General features: G+C 43.4%; 3 protein-coding genes and 1 non-coding gene across 5 annotated transcripts; 2 read left to right on the top strand and 2 right to left on the bottom strand.

The window, feature by feature from the left end:
• Positions 1-6,030: 6,030 nt before the first annotated feature.
• On the bottom strand, positions 6,031-7,799 carry LOC115742547 (cytochrome b5-like). The gene is made up of 3 exons (XM_030676932.2): positions 7,473-7,799; positions 6,588-6,654; positions 6,031-6,469 (listed from the first exon to the last, which is right to left on the bottom strand). The coding sequence occupies exons 1-3, from the start codon at positions 7,557-7,559 to the stop codon at positions 6,219-6,221; spliced, it is 405 nt and encodes a 134-aa protein (XP_030532792.2). The 5' UTR covers positions 7,560-7,799; the 3' UTR covers positions 6,031-6,218.
• A 41-nt stretch (positions 7,800-7,840) lies between these two features.
• TRNAS-UGA lies at positions 7,841-7,922 on the bottom strand. The gene has a single exon. It is a non-coding gene; the product is annotated as a tRNA-Ser (tRNA).
• Positions 7,923-12,519: 4,597 nt separating this feature from the next.
• LOC115742516 lies at positions 12,520-15,683 on the top strand. Of its 2 annotated transcripts, none has more exons than XM_048282760.1 (3): positions 12,520-13,514; positions 13,857-15,004; positions 15,154-15,212. In XM_048282760.1, exons 1-3 carry the CDS (start codon positions 12,863-12,865, stop codon positions 15,163-15,165), a joined length of 1,812 nt encoding a protein of 603 aa, XP_048138717.1. In that variant the 5' UTR covers positions 12,520-12,862; the 3' UTR covers positions 15,166-15,212. The 2 variants fall into 2 exon arrangements, with proteins under 2 accessions (XP_048138717.1, XP_030532710.2); XM_030676850.2 differs by lacking the exon at positions 15,154-15,212 and adding an exon at positions 15,397-15,683 and having other exon boundaries at positions 12,522-13,514.
• An 825-nt stretch (positions 15,684-16,508) lies between these two features.
• LOC115742555 (trihelix transcription factor ASIL1) lies at positions 16,509-17,597 on the top strand (the record flags this gene model as incomplete). Its single annotated transcript, XM_030676941.2, has 1 exon — positions 16,509-17,597. A coding segment is annotated over one exon (993 nt), but the record flags the coding sequence as incomplete, so codon positions are not given.
• Between the last annotated feature and the right edge of the window lie 1,785 nt (positions 17,598-19,382).

Raw genomic sequence — 19,382 nt, 5'->3', positions numbered from 1 at the left:
TTTGTCGTTACATGCAGAACTTGGACATGAGGTTCAGTGTGTTCTTAGAATGATGTGATACACAATATCAAAGATGGAGCCCAAAATTTGAGCCTATACATGAGCCTAGTTAAAACCGTCTTTTCTCGAAAGATTAAGCCATCGGAGTTATGGTCAATAGGGTATTATCAATTCTTTATCTTCACTACATTCGTCAGATTTCGTTTCAGATTTCACTGGTGCACTCAACAAAGATTGCCCTATAATCTAAATTTCCCGCGCACCAATCAATTGCTCGACTCTTTCCTTCTTTTGGTTCCTGTTTGGCCCGGGCAGCCAGATGATACCATTTTCATCTTTCATTTGGAACCTCGGTATTAATTACTAGCGTGGAATATGCTGCTATGACTGTGATGGAGAACCATTGGTAAGAAGATGAAAACATGGAATATTGTGGAATTGCTGGTAATCCCTAGTAGAGAGAATTGTTCTTGAATGTGAACGCTCCTAATTGAATTTACTTTGACGGTGAAGAAAATGAATCAGATTGACCTCCATGTGAAGAAAAATACTATGCTGCAGTAAGTTACATATATGAAATCGCTGAGGGCAGGGTGTTTAAGATGTGACAGCATCAATGACCAAATGGATTTATTTGTATGAAGACAATCCGGCATCATATTTCCAAGGGCTGGACAAATTCACAAGAAGGGAACTGAAAACAAAACAAACCAAAACTGAAAAAGAAGAAAATTAATTTAGGAATGGATATTAGGTTAAAGATAACAACCTAAACACCCCAGCCCACCAACCAACAGATTTGATTTCAATTAGAGCCCCACTAATCTTTTGTAGGAGATTAGAACCTAAATAAAGTACGAGAATACTTTATTTCCGCTAACCGCAGGTTTAGGGTTCGGGGATTGATTATGTTAATTTTAATTAACACCCTTCGGACCAAATTTCAAAAATGCCTTTCTGATGATGATTTGTGATCTTTTTATTTTTTCGGATTTCGAATGAAACAGATGAATTTGAACAAGATTAAACAAAAATGCCCATAATATACCTTTAAACCGATTTCGATAAACCTCTCGTCCCGAAGATTCGGCAGATTTACCAATATCACATCCCTTCCAAAAAAAATTTATATTTAAATCACCATCCCATTCCACGAGATCGTGCTAAGGCGTGTGATTTAATTTTCCGACGACAAGGCACAAGGGAGCATATTTATAGGCAAATATTTATTGAATTTTAAAACCCTTAAGGGATCAAATTTCAAGGAGATAAGCCCTATCCACAAAGGATTTCATATCTTTAAAATAGGAAAGATTATCTCTTGAGATTTGAGAGGAATTTTTTAGATAATTTCCCAGATTTAAAAGATATGTTTGAAATTTTCAATCGGGATGCGATCTTATCCAAAATATTCAGATTTTCAGAAAAATTCAGATTCAACCTTGAGATAATTAGAATATTTCGAGCAATATGCATAATATCTTTAAGATAAGATTAAATCATCAAATATATCAAAACATCAAAGATGCGCCCATTACCCAAGGAGATCAAGATTCCAACCATTTGAAGATTATTCATAGCAGATGTAAATATTATCCAACTCACATGAGAATTTCAACCAAGGACTTATCTAGCATATCACATCCGGCCATGATAGAATTTAAATGCCGAAAATTAGTTCCTTAATTTGACCAAAATCTGAATTTTATCCGATGTAAATCACCAAGATCACGAACGATTTTATTCAAGGAAGCCGTCTTTAGTCAATTCCCAAGATCATAAAAAAAAAAAAAATCTCATGGACGAGTTATCTTCACAAAGGTCAGATCTACACCCCCACGATTAGTAACCTTCGATTGTGATCCAGGCTAGATGACAAAAGCTACGATTTCCATCGTTAAACATAACTCGAATTATTCATCAAAAGATCAAACGACAGCACATATTCCAATCAAAACAGGAGAACTATGATCAAAATACAAGAGCTCACCTTGCTCTCCCATTCAATTGCATGATTAGAAGCCATGAAACGCAAAGATGACTTCGATTGAATAAAAAACGCAAACAGTGTGTAACAACATAAAAACAGCATCAAATGCAGCGAATCAGAACTAAGAAGACAAAAAAACACTTTTAGCTTCCACCAAGATCTTGACAAGCTGATTATTATAGACAAAAAAAAACGAGTATTTTCAGACCAAACAGCATCTACATAGTGTGGAAACAGCATTGAAGTAGTAATCAAATTGCACAGAAAACATGCTTGAAGTACTCATCAATTATGCTCGAAGTTACCTTGATTCGTAGCGCAAAACTTGGACTGATTCGATGTGAAAACTCCTCTAGATAGCGGATCAATTACCGTCCGAACAGCAGCGAATTCCGCACTGAGTATGGGCTGAATTTGCACACGAACAAAGCTGGAAACAACTCGGACAGCAGCTCCAAACACGCTTGATTGGTAGGTCGGTCGGGATGCTTGATTAGTGACGGAAGAGAAGGGCGGCCAGTGACACAAATTAGACGCCTTTAGCAACTCAGGAGACACCCCTCAATTTTCCGCTCTCAAAGCTCTCTCTCTTGACGCCAAAAATTTTTCTCTCTCACTCTCTATTTCCTCATGAATATTTCTGTGTATGAGCAGAAAAAAAATTTGCCGACCCCCCTTTAACCCTAGGCATAGAGATGTATTTATAGAGAAAATTAGGGCTTTGAGTTGTAGGGTTTATTTGAACCGTTAGATCAAAAGCTCCAATTAGATATCGATCGTTAGATTGAAAATTCTGATCTTGAGGAGTACTATCGGACTTAAACTCTTGCAATTTTCGGCCAAATGAATGAGGAGGGTGAAATGGGCTATCTTTCAATGTTTTATGGGCTCGTTTTGTGATTCCGGACTCATCCGGACCTTAACTAATAAAATGGGTAATTAATTAAGGCCTTTTTGCAATTTAAAGAGCTCAAACGGGCTATTTTGAGTCCAAAATTATAGTAAAAATTCCGCAGCCTCTCTAGTAACTTTCGAGTCGATTTTAACTCGGTCGTCCATTGGGAACGTGCTCAATTGACTCATCTCTGGCCCTAGTTGACATGACGAAAATTAAATATGCAATGCATGAAAATTTATTTTTTGTGAGAATTATGAATAACTCTCATTTTTATGAATGATTTTTCTAAAATTAAAATTTAGGTGTCAACAAGAAGTATATTCAAGAGAGAGCTGCCGCCCATCACGAGGAAATGCGAAGAATCTCGACCCCGGCTGAGCGAGGAACAAACAAATTGCAGACGTGAGGTTGGTGTTCTAGTTCAATAAATGACCTACCGGATTCTGCTCAAGAAACTGAAGCATCTGCTTCCTCGTCTCTGTTTGGCAAGACAAATGCCACTTTAAGGTTTAGTGATTTACGAGCACTATCCGGTTTCCTAAGACATGATTTCAACACGGTACCGTATCGCTGGCAGTTTAATTCAGCTGCAGCATCTTTTTCTAGCAATTCCATGCTCATATTCCTGCTTCCCAAGTAGAAATGTATGGCTTTGAAGCATGTCTTTTCCAATGTGGAATCTCCTGGAGATAGTCTTTCAGATACTTGTTGGTCATCTCCATACGGAGGAGCTCCCAGGGTCCTAGATTCTGGCCTATACCTACTGTGGAATTCCATTTTCAAATCCTCATCATGATACGACTTTCTACGATACAGGGTCTGAAATAGTCTCTTGGGAAAACTTTCCTGGTTTCGGTGCTTAGGCGTCATCCCAGCACATTCCTTGAGAGGAGAAGCTGCCTTAAATTGCTGATGGTCCTGGTCGCGGGGACGGTCCCTTTGTTGCGAACAAGGCCTACAGTAACGGCTGCTTTTGCCTTTCAATAGCTGATGGATCGTCCGGTTAGGAACGATGAAGAACACCTCTCCTGGAGTCAGGAGGGACTCAGGCCTGACCACGACCCAGGGGAAATAAAACACGTCAGGCCGAGTGACGCTGTGCCTGGGATTCTTCCGCATGACCTCTGCCGCGGTGATTGGCTCAGTGAGCATCTCCACGAATCTGCCCGGGTGCACCAACTTCAGAACACCTTTGTCCTTCCTCGATGCTCCCATGGGATCGTTCCTTTCAGCGGCTTGATGAAGGTGAAGTTGAGGAGGGGAGATTGAGGCGGAGTCCCAGCTCTGTTACTTGTAAGCCCATGTTGCTGCACAATGTGACAAAAACTGGAGGAGAGTTCAAGAGAAGCATCTTCGAGAAACATGACTGCTTGTTCTTATCAGCTAATCATTTCTTGTTTCAGTTTTTCTGGCATTTTGAGTCCGCAGCATCGTACGGAGATGCCAGAGTCATCCTCTCAGAAGGATCTCGGTTCTTTCCGGGGCGGCTGGATAGGCATGCTTAGTCCGATTCATCGTCTTTCGCAAGAGAATTGCAGCAGTCGTCCGTTGTCTTTTGCCTTGTTTTTGCCAAAAAGCTTTGGCTCTGGCCCTGTGGGAATGAGAGAGAATGGAGGGATAATCACTTGCAAGTTCACAATTTTGTATCTTTTGCCCTTCCTGGAAATTTCAGGGAAAGAGCCAAACTGGGGCTCTCTCTCCCTCTCTCTCTCTCTCTCTCTTTTGCTCTTGGTCCCTGCAAAAGGCATGGCTTTGCGGTCGAACCTTCCTGAAAATTAATCTCATTCGATTATTGCTCATTAGTCCAACATTTAAATCCTTGTAAGGATGAATTTTTCTTGTTTCCCTAGGATTGGACAATGTCAATGACAAGTCAAAATGGAGAGAGCTGTAATAGCACGGCCTGGAACACAACTACCGAAGACAGATTTCGTTTGAGACAACGTGCTTGGCATTGACTTTAGTCAACGGGATTATGTCCATCTTTCCAAATATTGTAGAAGAACCTTTCCGAGATGTTAAAACGGATTGATCCTGTTTAAATGCATTTAGTCTAGATAATTTGCCAAAGTTAGCCCGTTTTCCTTTTTCTTGCATGGAATGGAAGTGTTCAGCTGTACACTTGAGGGGAAATTCATAGGATAAAATCCTTCCATCTATTGTGAAACGACAATAACATGATCTACCACAATTTCCAGCATCTTGGCTCCGCTAGTTTTGTCTGGTATTTTCAGTTCATAGCTATTACTACCTTGAGTTTGGCAAGTAAATCGGAGAGATTAAAATTCCCCGCTCTTAAGTGTCCGCGTAATTCGGAAAGAACGGCAACCGCTGATGTGACTGGCACGGCGAAAGAAATCTCGTGCCTCTAGAAAATCGAGACCTCAGATTGGGTTCTTACTCGGCTAATTCGAGGACCTTTTCTAACTAAAAGTGGGGAAATTAAGTAAGACGACTGAAATTTCAGCAGAAAAAGGAGGGAAATATAAGTTGCAGTGAGGAGGAGGAGTGGAAGAACAGACACTTCTAACTCGCTGACAAACTTTCTTGCCACAAAAATGTCGAACAATGGAAGGAAACTCCTTAACATGGCATGAGAAAAATGTTTGCTCCACAAGAATCCCTTTCGGGTCCTATATCGTGTCCCACAGATTGGAAAAACATGAAAACTTTATGCTCATGAATCTCCCAAAACAGAAGAATTGACGTGAGCAACGTTGAGGCTGGCCAAGTTCCGCCTTCCATCCGGCACCAGACTAACCTGTCGCTTCCTAAAGTTGTAACTCCCATTGCCTTAAACGGGAAGAAGAAGACATTGTGCTAGACAAAACCAAAAAGATCCCCGAATCATGCAAAAGGATGGATCAGAACTGCAATACAATTAACCAGAGACGATCCCAAGTAACTCCCGACACCAGTCTCATCACGTTGCGCAAAGATCAACCATTCGTGTCGAGCCCAGAAAATGATTACAAGACGCCGAATACTATCCATCGAATTGAGCCTAGGAAGAATTAGTAACTCTAAAAAGACCAAATATCTGGAAAAAGGTTTAGAGGACTACATTGAAGCAACAGGGCCCATTACTGAGTTGTAGACACGGAGTTTAAGGTAAGACAAAACACGACGAAGCAGCCAAAGATGAGGAAAATATAGTTCTTCATTGCAGTACAATACTCATCTATGATCCTTCAGAAAGAACTTGCAAAGAGGGAATCGAGGACATTAAATCACAACCATGACCATCAAAGAAGGGGAAAATTTGAGGAAGGAATGATGATAAATATGACTTATTCTTAAAGTACAACTTCCTTCAACAGCTCTTGAACGTTAAGTTGAATTTGTATAGAAACGGACGCCAACAGCCAAACCCAAGATTAGGAGAGGGACTAGAAACTGAAGAAGCTTTATGATGAACTCGGGAGTTTTGTCCTGGTTGTAGTGAGGCTGCTTGGGAGGAGTGTACTTGGTCTCGGTGGGAACAGTTGAGGTATCGATCTCACCGACGCAGAACTCGGCCATCATTGCTCTAGCGGTGCTACTGTGTCCAACATCCTCGAAATCATCAGTGGCATCCTTCCCTACAATCACTCGCATATGATAATCAGTAAATGGCATGGTAGTTAATAACGAGAGAACATAGTTACTACTAGGTCGAACAAGATTTTGATTCAAAACCGTCTTACACATAACAGATACCTGTGGCGGACAGCAACACTTCATCACCGCCCGGATGGTCCTCCAAAAACTTAGTCACGTCGTACACCTGTTCTGACAGTTTAAATCTGTGAAAAGAAGCTTCATTTGATGCTCCATCGAAATAGAGTGAGAAAGCCGGCAACGGCGATACTTCAAATCAGCAAAACCACTTTGGGGCAAATGATGATGATCCGTTCAAAGATTGCGCATGGTGGACTAACTCAAAGCAAAACAGCACAAAACCAGACCCCAAAAGTAAGTCGTGGTAGGTTTTTCAATCTTATCGCCTAAAGGATGTCGTGACAGATTCACACTGAAGAAACTCAATCCAGCCAGGCAGTGAAAGGATGCTGTTCAAAACGTGAATCTGCTAACGTAAGTGGGCGGAATACAAACATCTTGAAAAGCCAAGACTCTGAGTTAAAGGTGGATGATAAAGATCAAGCAACCAAAAGATACAAACGAGATGATAAATGGGAAATGACCAAATAGTTCATGCTTCCCAATTGCCAAGTCAGAGAATTGTACAGCTCAAGAGCTGAGGATAAGCGCCTAACATTCGATTACGAGTCAAGACCATAGAACGAAACCCGCCATCGTCCAGCTTAAGCCTATACAGACAATGCTAAAAATTAGCAGAGAATGAGAAATAATTTCTGACATAACTAAATAAGCACACTCAACTTCTATTCCCCTCCCAGGAACTATGTCAAAATACTGTGCATATGATCAATTGCTTTGTGAATACTTGCCTAAGAGATGAACCCCAACATAAACTCGCATACAGGCTGATCAAACACAAACCAGTAAGCTGGCCGTCGTCCATATCAAGCAAAATCGAGGCTTTTAAAGAGGAACGAACGAGTAGCGACACGGGAACGATACCTTGCCCTCGATGACAAGCCAACAGTCCTTGGGGATGCTGTGCTCCGACACCTCGGCCAAGGTGAAGACCTCGCTCTCTGAACCCATGCCCGAATCTTGCCAAAACAGGGGGAAGCAGAGAGAGAGAGAGAGAGAGAGAAGAGATCAACACCGGCTTTTGCAAATTCGCAAGGCGACTCCTTGATAAGGAGCGAGCAATGAGTGTGGGTTTTGAACTGAATCGAAGAAGAGAGAGAGAGAGAGAGATGAGCAGATCAAGATTTGACAGGGGAAGGTCGGAGGTTGGAGAGGTTGGGGTGGCGCTTTATTTCAACTACCCCCGCCCTGATCACTACTTAAAAAACAAGTACTAGGAAAAGCAGAGAGAACGTCGACAGCAGGGTTCGAACCTGCGCGGGCGAAGCCCAACAGATTTCAAGTCTGTCTCCTTAACCACTCGGACATATCGACGGTTTCCGCGTTTCGTTTGGGAGATTATTGATATCTATCTTTCACGGAAAAGTCCGCAAGGTTTTTGATCCCGACGGGATCCATTTCATTCGTTAATGTTAAGGTTGATGACTTGGATATGCAATTGGATCACACCCTTTGCTAGAGCCAAGATTAGTCGTTCTGCTCCGAACGACGAGCCGGATCGCGACTTGTCGAGGAAACAACCCTGATGGCCCCAAACATAGGGCCGCGTGTCGAGTCGAACAAGAGTAGGTAAAAGAAAGAAAGGAACCGAGAACCCGTGTTTTTCTAACATTTCTTCGATTCCTTCTTTTCGTTCCATCCGTCGTGCGGTCGACGTGGCATTTTGTCAACTCTCTAGCTCCACATCTCGGTCACGAAGAGGAAATCCAGAAAATATTGGGTGGTCATGTCTTGGAGTGTCAACGCATCTCTGAGACCATCCATACAAAAATTGACACGTGGCCTGCGGTCCCACCGTCAGTAAATTTGCGAAACCCTCTTGCCTCCTCTCCGTCTCCGTGAAGACGCCGTGACCAAGGAACGAAGGCCGACTTTCTCACTCTCTCTCTCTCTCTCTCTCTCAAGCGCCTGTGAGGCCTAATCTTGATGGCGATGAGGGACATTAATAAGAAGGGCATCGGAGAAACGATGCCGACCACGATCGCGGCGACCCCAACGATGTTCAGGCCGGTGTAGTTGAGGAGGGAGAGAGACAAGTTCGAGAACAGGAGGGCGAGGTATCGGGGCCAGCCCGACTCGAACGCGGAGAAGATCTTCTCCAAGTAGTTGATGCAAAGAACTGGGAAGGCGGCGATGTTGATGACGCTGCTGAGGAGCTTCCAGGTGCCCATGAGGGAGCCGAAGAAGGGGCCAAAGGCACGGTCGGCCCAGATGACGAAGCCGCTGTTGCCGGGGAACGCGGTGGAGAGCTCAGCGGTTATGAGGGCCTCCGGGATGCTCCATATGAAGGGGAAGATGGAGAAGCCCAAGAGGGCCCCGTGGCTTGCACGGCGGGCTCTTCGCCATAGGGCTCGCCAGCGACCTCGAAGTTGATGAGGAAGATGAGCGGGACGAGGGTGAGCTTCTTGGAGGCTGAGGCAGCGGGAGTGGCGGCCGCGGCGGTAATGGAGAGTTCAGGCGACGCGTTGGGCGGTGCGGGTTCTTGGGCATTGGGAGGTTTGTGAGGTGACGAGGGTGGTCAGAGGTTTTGGGAGGAGTGGATTTCGGGGCTCATCGTGGAAGCGGCGGCGGCGGGCGGTGAATGCACAGGAAAGATTTGGTGTTTAATAATTCATCCATGGCCACATTGCTGAAACTGGAGGAGTGTTGAGTCTGTTGACTGCGTGAAAAGGAGAGAGAGAGAGAGAGAGAGAGGGCCTTCCTCGTTCCTTGGGTCACCGGCTAATGGCCGTTCCGGCCACAAAGTAATCAACCGCCGTTAAAACCGGTTCCGGTTTAACCGAACCGCGGTTAACCCGAACCGGTCGCCGATTCATTCCTTCCTTTTAAATTTTAATTTTTAAAATAATAAATAATAAAATAAACAAATAAATTATAAATTATAAAATATAATCAAATTGTACATGTAATAAAATGAAAAAAAAAGAGAGAATGGACTAACTTAATAATTATCATTAAGCGCCTACATATCTTTTGGGAATCAAAATCCATAGCTTTACCTTGATAACCCCAACTTATCTCATCGTCAATCGCCCCCCCCTGTGTACGGGTATCTCCACAATCCTCGCTAAAAAATTCGTGTTCTCGATCCACCTTGGTGTCAAATTTCACCCGTCCAATCGCGACACAAGCTTGAGCTTCCACGACTTCTTAACTTAAACGCAGAGTCCAAAACTAATCCTCCACTTAAATGCTTGTTCAACTACAACCTGTAAGAATGGGTTGCTAATATCCGCGAGCATGAGGCGACGGAATCGATTTGGTGACTCTTCCACCACTTAGATTTCAAATCTACCCGCATCCGAAACTCAAATTGAGTGGTTAAATATTTTTCTAATTCGAAATACTACCCGTGCCTTTTTTTTTTTTTTTTTTGCCTACTCTTGAGCATACTATACCCTCACTAAGTGAACTACCACCTTCGCTACATAAGGCAGTAGATTGTAAAGATCCAGAATCACTTAAATCATATCTACTACAAAATTCTCCATATAATACTATTATAGTTTCTTTAACATCTCCTTGTATATTTGAAATATCTATTGAATCTTCCAAATGTAAACAATCATGATAATACACATTCAAATAATCTAGTAAACCGTCTAATTTAATCCGCGGATCAAAAACAATACCAACTAAATAGACAATAGGAATTTGCCAATAATAATGCAACCGTTTTTCTTGCATTTCTAAAATAGTTCGAGCTAATTCAGATCATTTTCATATTCACTAAAAACACCGCCAATATTAACACACTCTATTAAAAATAAATGCATGGTAGGATAATAAATACCACAAAGTCTTAGTAGCATCATTAAAAATTTTCAAAAATCAAATTTTTTTGTAAACGTCCCAATGTTGAAGAAGTAAAGTAATTTCGGAATATTTTGGAAATAAACATACATAATAAATCTTTGTAATCAAAAGTTCCAGCAACGACGTAGAATTCCAACGATCAAATATCTTTGGAAATCTTTTGCCCTTCTCTCATGTTGTTTACAAAATTTTCCCCATGATTTCATAAAATAGGGACACTCTATAAAAATTTAATTGCATCCTTTATTGGGAGGAAGTGTCAAGAGTTCGAAACCATATTGTACACATAAATTTAAAACATGGCAAGCACATCTAATGTAAAAATTGTCCGCAAAAGTGGGTTGCAAATATTTTCAATTCGGAAGGTCGACGGCATTATCAAAACCAATTGAAAATACTTTATTTATCAAATTATATTCTTCTAAAACTTGCTTAATTATTCTATAAATATTATGAGCCGAATGTCTTTCATCAAAACTTGAAATGCAATAAGTCTTTTGAATGGTCAAACCATCACCTATCCAATGACACGTGACACCCATATAAGAATGAATTTGCTAAGGATCACTCCAAATATCGCTACGTATATGCACATGTCCATTGAATTCAAAAATTTTGCTAAAGATTTTTTTTTTTTTATAAAGATAAAAACTGCTTTAAGAGTATTTTTAATAGTTGGTGTTTCAACCAACGCAATATTTATCAAATATTTCATATTAAAATTTTCACCGATTAAACGACATGATCAAGGGCAACATATTCACTAATGTTTGTTTATAAAGTGTATTAGTGTAACGAATATAGGATGAGGATTAGAAGTGGCGTAAATTTGTTGTTGCATATTGCGATCCCCTTGCGTTGGATGTTTTTCGAATGCCGACAATATTCCGTAGCCGTCTCCTTTGTAAATTTATATGTTTGCGAACAATATTTACATTTTATATTATATTTACCTTCGCCTTCATCACGTACCTTGTTGAAGTGTAGCCACAAGTCGAATGTATTATCTCGGCCATTTCGCCACTCATTTGCCGTTGACGTTCTTTGACACCGGGAAGGATGAAGACTTTCTGTATTGGATGTGCTCGATGTTCAATCGGACATAGTGATATTATTGTCGTTGTCTTCCCAACATGCATACTCACGAGGATCATATTCAGAATGGGATACTAATCTCCCATAGTCATCTTGCCCGTCGATTTCGCTTCCACTTGTCATTTTGAAGAATGATCGAAACCGATTGAGAGAATAGGTGGGATTGAGCAATTGAAAGAATTTGAGCGAATTGAGAGAATTGTTGAGAGAATTTGTGAGAATGAAAGGGAGATGATAGATATTTATAGGCAAGAATTAAAAATTTCATCATATTTTTTTTTTTAGGCAACGGCCAATTTGGCCGTTGCATCACTTGCATGTGCATGTGTAACGGCCAATTTGGCCGTTGTGGCCCTGTTGGTGGGAGGGGGGAGGTGGTGGCCCGTGAGGCAAAGTTACCCCACAAATTCACAATATCTTTTTTTTTAAATACTAAATAACCGGTCGAAACGGGCTCGGAACCGTCGGTTCCGGGCCGATTCCCAAAATTATGAAACCGTGGGCCCGGTCAAAGGGCCGATTTCGGGCCCACAGTTTCAAATGGCACCTTTAGTCCTGGTGTCTTCGCGAAGACGGAAAGGAGAAAAGAGGGTTTTACAAACTTAGCTGACAGTAGGACCCGCAGGGCCATGTGTCAATTTTTGTATGGATGGTCTTAGAGATGCGTTGGCACTCCAAGACCACCCAATATTTTCTCGGTCACGAAAGTAACCAACGTCACCATCACCATAAGAGGAAGGAAAAGGGGAACTCGGTGGTTAAATATTTGGTACGAGCTTAGTAGTTGGTACGGCATTAATGGGATATCAAGAGATTCGATTTATCCGTGAGTCGTCACTGGATTCCACCGCCGATCTTGTGCTGCCATTAACTGCGTCGACTCCAACAAGGTAAAGATCGAAGGCGGTGCTTGTGACTCTTTACAGTCAAAACCAATGGAATCTCTCTCTGTCTCCCTCTCCCTCTCCCTCTCCCTCCCTTCCATTTTGACTCGTCTACCAGTAGCAGTGAGAAGAAGATGGAAATGGGGGCCATGCAAAAACAAAAGCAGACAACTCCTCAATCTGACAATTGCTCACGGCTCTTCCCTTTTGTGTTCCGCAGGGCCCCACGTCAGCTTCGTTCAGATCGGCTAAACGATTTCCTTATTCGCGAAGAATGATTGCTGACGACGACGGCGATCGACCTCAGACATCCTTCATTTTTTTTATACTCATCTTTTACTCTTTTCCTTGATTTCCACCCGAGATTCTTGATGGGTGATAGTTTCTGCTGATTTTTGTTTTCGTTCAAAAGTTCTTACCTTGAGCGAAGCTCTGGGGTCTCTGAATCTCGTGTGGAAGATGGTTTCTCGCGGGGTCCGTTCTTGGACTTTGGTTGGTCTTGTCGGGGCGTTCCTTGATCTCGCTCTTGCTTATCTCCTGCTGTGTGTGGCGGCTTTTGTGTTTCCTGCTTCAAGATTCTGCCATACTTTCGGGATCCATCTTCCTTGTCCGTGTGAGGGCGTGTTAGGGTTTCGAAGTAGTAGCATCTGCTTGCACAAGCTGCTTGTTGAAATACCCACAAGGAAGATCTACTCTGTTCAGAGCTTGGTGAGGAGTAAATTCCCTTTTGGTGCTGTTGTTTCTGAAGACGAGTCACGTAATTCAGACTTGAAGTTAGTCGGAGACAAGAAAGTTGAGAATGGTGTTACCAATTTGAGTGGCGAAAAGCTCTTTAGTTCTTTATCGGGGGCGGCATCGCAGAATTCGAATGACGGGGAGATTGACCATGATGTTAAAGGAAAGGGTGTTGTGGTAAATCAGAAGCAAAGGTCTGGACTTGGAATTCGGAGAAGAAGAAGCAGAGCTGTCCTTGCATACGGGAAATTTAGGCGTAAGAATTTGAAGTCAGCCGCTGGTAATGTTTGCCCCTACCGTCCTGATAATGGAGAAATGAGAAGCGAAATTGCAGAAAGTTTGGGCCTTGTTAGCGGGATTAATGGTCAAGTCCTGGGTGAGCATATTTTGCGATTTGTTTTGCGTGTGTACTTTCATCCGTAGTTTTCTCAGCTTTGCATCATATGTAGAAATCCTGATAAGTTATCTATTTTATCTGGGCTACTAGGTTTTTCCCATTATTTATGAATCAATTGTCGATGATATGGATAATGATGCTGTGTATGGTAGGTATATCAAACCCAGGAAAGAAAAAGGTTTCTAAATTTTGGTTGAGTCATTGCAAACCTGCTATGAGATTTTTAGCAGAAATCTGAAAAGTCAATATATCTTATTTGGAGCTTTATGCAAATGCTGCAGTATATATAGCATGCTAATTTTGTGGTACTGCCAATTACAGATGAAAGAAAACCCATAGACGTTGCTGAGGGTGAAAGAACGTGCCATAGCTATGAGCTGAGTGGATCTTTCGATGGGAGCAAAGGTGTGAATTTTGATTCATCTTCTATTGACAGCTATATCACTGATGCTTCAGACAAGGTAGGGATTTGCAGAACCGAGTCAAGTAGAATCAGAATGCTAGAACAAGCACTTGCTGAAGAGAAAGCTGCTCATGCTGCACTTTACCTGGAATTAGAGAAAGAGAGAGCTGCTTCTGCTACTGCTGCTGATGAAGCTATGGCCATGATATTTCGCCTGCAAGAAGAGAAGGCATCGATAGAAATGGAAGTTAGGCAGAATGAGAGGATGATGGGAGAAAAGTTTGCCTATGACGAAGAGGAAATGAGTATTCTCAAAGAGATCCTAATTAGGAGGGAGAGGGAGAATTTTTTCCTGGAGAATGAAGTTGAAGCATATAGACAAATTTCTTCCGGAGATCAAATCAGGGATGATCATGTGCAAGACATCAAGGATAGCTACGGGAAAAGCCGTCCTGTGCTTCACCCGGGTGAGCATGTACAGTCCATGGCACCAGAGATCAACAATGGTGGAGTTATTAATGATTATGTAATGGAGCCAACCCAGTACTGCACAAGCGTGAAGAGATGTATCTCTCATGATGGAGAAGGGGCGGAGGAATATAGGGAAAATGGAGATAAAGAATGTGGCAACCTTCGAGAAACTGTGCATGACATGCAACAGATAGTTCATGATGTTCATGTGGTTGATGATAAACCAGAACAACCGAAGATTGGCACAAATGAGGAAGAAATGGGGCAGAAAGGTCATGTCAGCGATGCTAATATCGATGACGTATTAGAATTGTTGGTTGACTCACGGAGTAGAACAATGGTACATGATTCTGAAAGGGTTTCCTTGTCGGCAGTTCATTATGAAAGATTAAAGCTTGACATTGAAGTTGAATGGCTCAGAGAGATGTTACGAATTGTTCAAGAGGGAAAGGAGAAGTTGAGAATATCTGGAATAAACAGGGAAGGAGAGACAAACCAGTTGGAACTGTTAGACGATATACAACATCAGCTTGAGGAAATTCAACGGCTAAGGGGGCCCATGCGGCACGCTTCCTTACCCAATGTATTATCTAAGGTATTGCCACTTAATGTTCAACCGATGTCATCTGAGTTTTGTGGAACACACAATTCGCCCCTCAGCATGATGAATGTTGATCAGGTACTGCAGTGTGATGATGTGTGTTAATTTGATCTCTTTTGCTCTCATTTTGTTCGTCTGTTCAGCTTCATTCTTAGCAGTGTTGCAATGCCAAATTATTGTGATCGATCAACCGACAAAAGAGGGAGAAATATAGTAACATGGGCTTAAGTCGTTAGATATAAACTTTCCAGTAAATTTGCACTGGACAGGGAACTTTCCATTCCATGAAGAAAGTGTCTGCGGTGTAGCATATTAATCCTCTTGCTAGTTTCTTTTGCCAAACTCGCTGTGCATTTCTGACCCTGTCGTCCTTCCCTCTGGTGAAGGTGAAGATCCAAGACATGCAGCCGCCGAGTGCGAATTGGGAAACGCAAGAGAGCACGTAGCAAAAGAAAATCGCCAGAAAGGGTAAAAAAGCTGTGGGCTTCTGTATTGGGTTCATGTTTTGGATAATTTGGTGGTGAGGAAACTGTGTATGGTCGCTTGTAATGTCCCATGGTGATGTGTATAGCCTTTGCCGGGGTGAGCTTTCAGGTGTGTCTGTTACCCCCTCTCTTGGCAGTGTATATACAGTTTCTCAGGCAAGTCGAGCTATTAGGTCGGTGGTCGTGCTTTAATACCAAGTTTCTTTTTCTCTTCCCTATTTCTCTGGCAATCGGAGGAGCTGGTTTATTAGCTCCCGCTAAGCGGCGTGCCGTGTTGCAGTCCTCCTCACACGTCTTGAATGTGAATGTTTCTTCTCTCTGTTTCCCCTGGCAGGGTCGGTGTAAAGAGACCACTGTCGGGTTTACGCTTTGAACTGTTGTCGAGTGAAAAGGATAAGATTATGAACATTGTGACGGATGCTGCCTCGAGGGGAAGTTGAAGGTTTGATGTGAGTTGGTTTTAAGGTTCAGGACTGTTAATAGGGGGTTGTCATTTATGGTGCATCTTGAGTGTTCATCACACTAAAGAAAACCGATTTTTTTCAAGTTCAAATCCTAGCGACTCTGATCAATTGGTACGTTACTAGGCCGATGACATAAAATACTTTCTTGGCTGGATTCTTGGAATCGTACTATCAGAGTATCAATTTCGGGGTCGAATACGCGCTAGTTTGTGTATCAATACGATCCATCACCGGCCGATGAGACTTGCTCCTTGTTCCGGGTTTAAACTTTCTCCTTACGCGGACGAAGAGAATTCTAATTTCCAGGTCAAAGTCCAAAGAGATCAGGCAACTACCAAGCTGCAAAGTGGCAAAATTGATTGGACCACAATGACCCTGATCCAACCCAAGAAATTACAAAACCGACGCTGCCCCCACCATTCCCTGAACCAGAGTTAAACTGGGGCACACGCCGGCAATGTCCCGTCACCCGCCCCTTCCCCCACCTACTAATCGCCCCGCAAAACTCAACCACCGCCACCACCGCCTCGCCACCACCTCCCTATTTAAACCAACCACCCACCCCTCTTTCTCTCTCTCTCTCTGCCCGTCCGTCGCGATCTCAAAACCCTAAAAAACTTCGGAACATGGCCACCCACTCCTCGTCCTCCCTCTCCCCCTCCCCTTCCCCACCCAACAACAACCCCCTCCCCTCCGCCACCGCCTCCGCCTGCCGCCGCCACCGCCACCGCCAAGAAGCCCCACCCCGTTCCCTGGACCCACGAGGAGACGGTCAACCTAATCCGCGCCTACGAGGAGAAGTGGTACGCCCTCAAGCGCGGCCCCCTCAAGTCCAGCCAGTGGGAGGAGGTCGCCGTCACCGTCGCCGCCCGCTGCGGCTACTCCTACGCCGAGCCCTCCAAGACCGCCACCCAGTGCCGCCACAAGATGGAGAAGCTCCGCAAGCGCTACCGCTCCGAGAAGCAGCGCGCCGGGGCCGCGTCCGGCTGGCCGTACTACGAGCTGATGGAGCGCCTGGAGCGCGGCCCCGTGCCGATCTCGGCGCGGCCGATCGCCGCGGTGCCGTACAGTGCCACCAGGAGGGCCGTTGTCAAAGGAGGAGACGAGGAGGAAGAAGAGGAAGAGGAAGCAGAAGCGGAAGACGACAACGAAGACGAGGACTACGATGCCAATTACAGTAAGTCGAGGAGCATAAACCACATACTGAGGAGGCCGGCGATGGTGAAACGGTTCCCGAGCGCGTCGGCGGGGGCGGGAGGGGGGAAGAGGAAGAGGGAAGCAGAGGAGGAGGAGGAGGAGGAGGAGGAGGAGGGAGGAGAGAGGAGGAGGAGGGGTAGGAAGAGGAGGGCGGTGTGGGAAATAGCGGGAGAGATAAGGGGGTTCGCGGAGAGGTACGTGGGGATGGAGAACGTGAAGATGGAGATGATGAGGGAGAGCGAGAGGTGGAGGATGGAGCTGGAGAGGAAGAGGATGGACCTCATCGCCCAGTCGCAGACCAAGATCCTCGACGCCATTGCCAAGGCCTTTTGCTTCCATTCTTGACTTTTTGACTTTGACTTTGACTTCTTCTTCTTCCTTCTTCTTCTTTTTTCCCCCTTTTATTTTATAATTATTTTGACATTTGTTTTTTCTTTATAGTGTTAGCCGAAGACGTTACGCTCCGTTTGTGGTTTGTCTGTCTGTCATCATTCAATAAAAATTTGTTGAAGCTACCGGACCATGAGAAGTTATTGCATATAAAATGTAGTGTTTTTACTGGGATTAAATCCTGAAATATAATAAAAACATATGGCTTCATTTTTCTTGTCGAATGTAGGAATGACCCGATATATGAAGCAGTCGATGGCTACTATGTTTGAGTAATTTTGCCATGGTTTATTAACAGCAATTCTTCCAAAGTAATTAGCCGATCGTTACGGTGAAAAATAACCGTGTACACTTTATCAATTTTTCATATGAAAAAAATTAAGTTCCCAGGCATCAATAAATAGTAAATGCCTTCTTCGCTGAATTTAGGGTGCGTTTGGTCCGACTTTACCAAATTCTTTGAGGCTCCAAAAGGGTCCCCTAGGTTATCGACCAAAAAGAAAAGTCCCCTAGGAAAATTCAGATGACATTTAGCGAACTTTTGGGAGAGTTTTTAAGAAAATGCAGTTACATTTAAAAAGGCCTCTAGAGGCCTTTAGGCTCTTGCCAAAGCCACGGCGGAGGTGCTTCGAGCTTTGATCATTTCCTGAATACAAACACAGCTTTTTTCTTCAACTTTGTTCTCGCCCAACTTTTATAATTCCAGAAATGTCCTCACATGACGTGACCTCAACGGCTAGGGTTCACGGCACGGGCAAGGCCAAATCTGGCTGCCGGCAAGCCAGTATGGCCCTGGCTAGCCACACCTGAGGTCGGGGGTCACCTAAGTCGCAGGACCCAGGCGCCGGCGTATCTAGAAGGGTTCTTATACCATCTGTGGATTTGAGTGGATGATAGAACAGAGAGAGAGAGAGCATCGTTTTGTTTCTTTTTAAGCCATGATATCCTCCTAAGATGCGACCACGTGACAAACGTTTTGCCAAATTGTTCGCACGCGATCGTGACATCAGGCCCCTGCTTTTCGAAGATTCCAAAGGAGGTAAACACCGGAAAGCTTCAAGAGATAGATGATCTCTCCTATAACTGAAGTAGAAGATAATCGTAAGCTTTTACGCTTTAAGCCAATCAGTTTCAAATCTACTAGAAGCAGCAATAACCCACTGATGAACATGGCAAATGACAACTATGTTAATGTACTTTACCGGCAATTACATGAGAAGTGCGGTCGCTTACCAGGGGAAAAAGAGAGAAATAATGCAGGAATGGAGCAGAAAAAGAAAATATTCATGACTCACCTGCCTCTTCCGAAGAACTAATAAAATTGCAATAAAGTGATTCCAAGCGCTAAAAGAACAATTGATACGCTCATATTCATGTATTCTACTAACCAGAACATGCAGCAAACTATCGTAGCTTCTGCATCCATCCTCAACTTCTAGAACACCCTATTTAAATAACCAGCTTCATCTGCATAATTCTCCTGACACATCAGAAATTATACTATTAGTACTCATTATCTACTCAGGTAAATCTCACGCTTACTATGGGAGCTGTCAGGAGAAGTGCAAAGTCCAGAAAGCCTCTCATTTAGAACCACAAACCTCTGTTCAAACATGGTCAGAGTTCATGCCCACAGACCTTGCTTGTTCGAGAATTGCTCATGCCATTTTGTTCACTTCAAACTGCAACTCTTCAACTTCGAAGCTGAGTCTCTCCGAGGACCGAGAACAGAAAATGCAATCCGTCTACAGAGTGGCATGCATGTTTAGACAAGCTGATGACAGTCTCTAGCAGCTCAGCATGTAAAAGCTTCTGAGCAATTCAAACTTTTGTTAC

The sequence above is a fragment of the Rhodamnia argentea genome, chromosome 7 (genome assembly GCF_020921035.1).
Source record: "Rhodamnia argentea isolate NSW1041297 chromosome 7, ASM2092103v1, whole genome shotgun sequence".
Lineage (NCBI taxonomy): Eukaryota > Viridiplantae > Streptophyta > Magnoliopsida > Myrtales > Myrtaceae > Rhodamnia > Rhodamnia argentea.
This window is presented reverse-complemented; position numbering and strand designations above follow the sequence as displayed.

Excerpts from the sequence above, each read along its gene's own strand:
- LOC115742547 (XM_030676932.2), bottom strand. The coding sequence starts at position 7,559 with ATGGGTTCAGAGAGCGAGGTCTTCACCTTGGCCGAGGTGTCGGAGCAC. Across the intron at positions 6,655-7,472 it reads GGCTTGTCATCGAGGGCAAG|GTGTACGACGTGACTAAGTT; the intron begins GTATCGTTCCCG and ends CTGTCAGAACAG. Across the intron at positions 6,470-6,587 it reads AGTGTTGCTGTCCGCCACAG|GGAAGGATGCCACTGATGAT; the intron begins GTATCTGTTATG and ends GAGTGATTGTAG.
- LOC115742516 (XM_030676850.2), top strand. The coding sequence starts at position 12,863 with ATGGTTTCTCGCGGGGTCCGTTCTTGGACTTTGGTTGGTCTTGTCGGG. Across the intron at positions 13,515-13,856 it reads GATTAATGGTCAAGTCCTGG|ATGAAAGAAAACCCATAGAC; the intron begins GTGAGCATATTT and ends TGCCAATTACAG. Across the intron at positions 15,005-15,396 it reads TACCCAATGTATTATCTAAG|GTGAAGATCCAAGACATGCA; the intron begins GTATTGCCACTT and ends CCTCTGGTGAAG.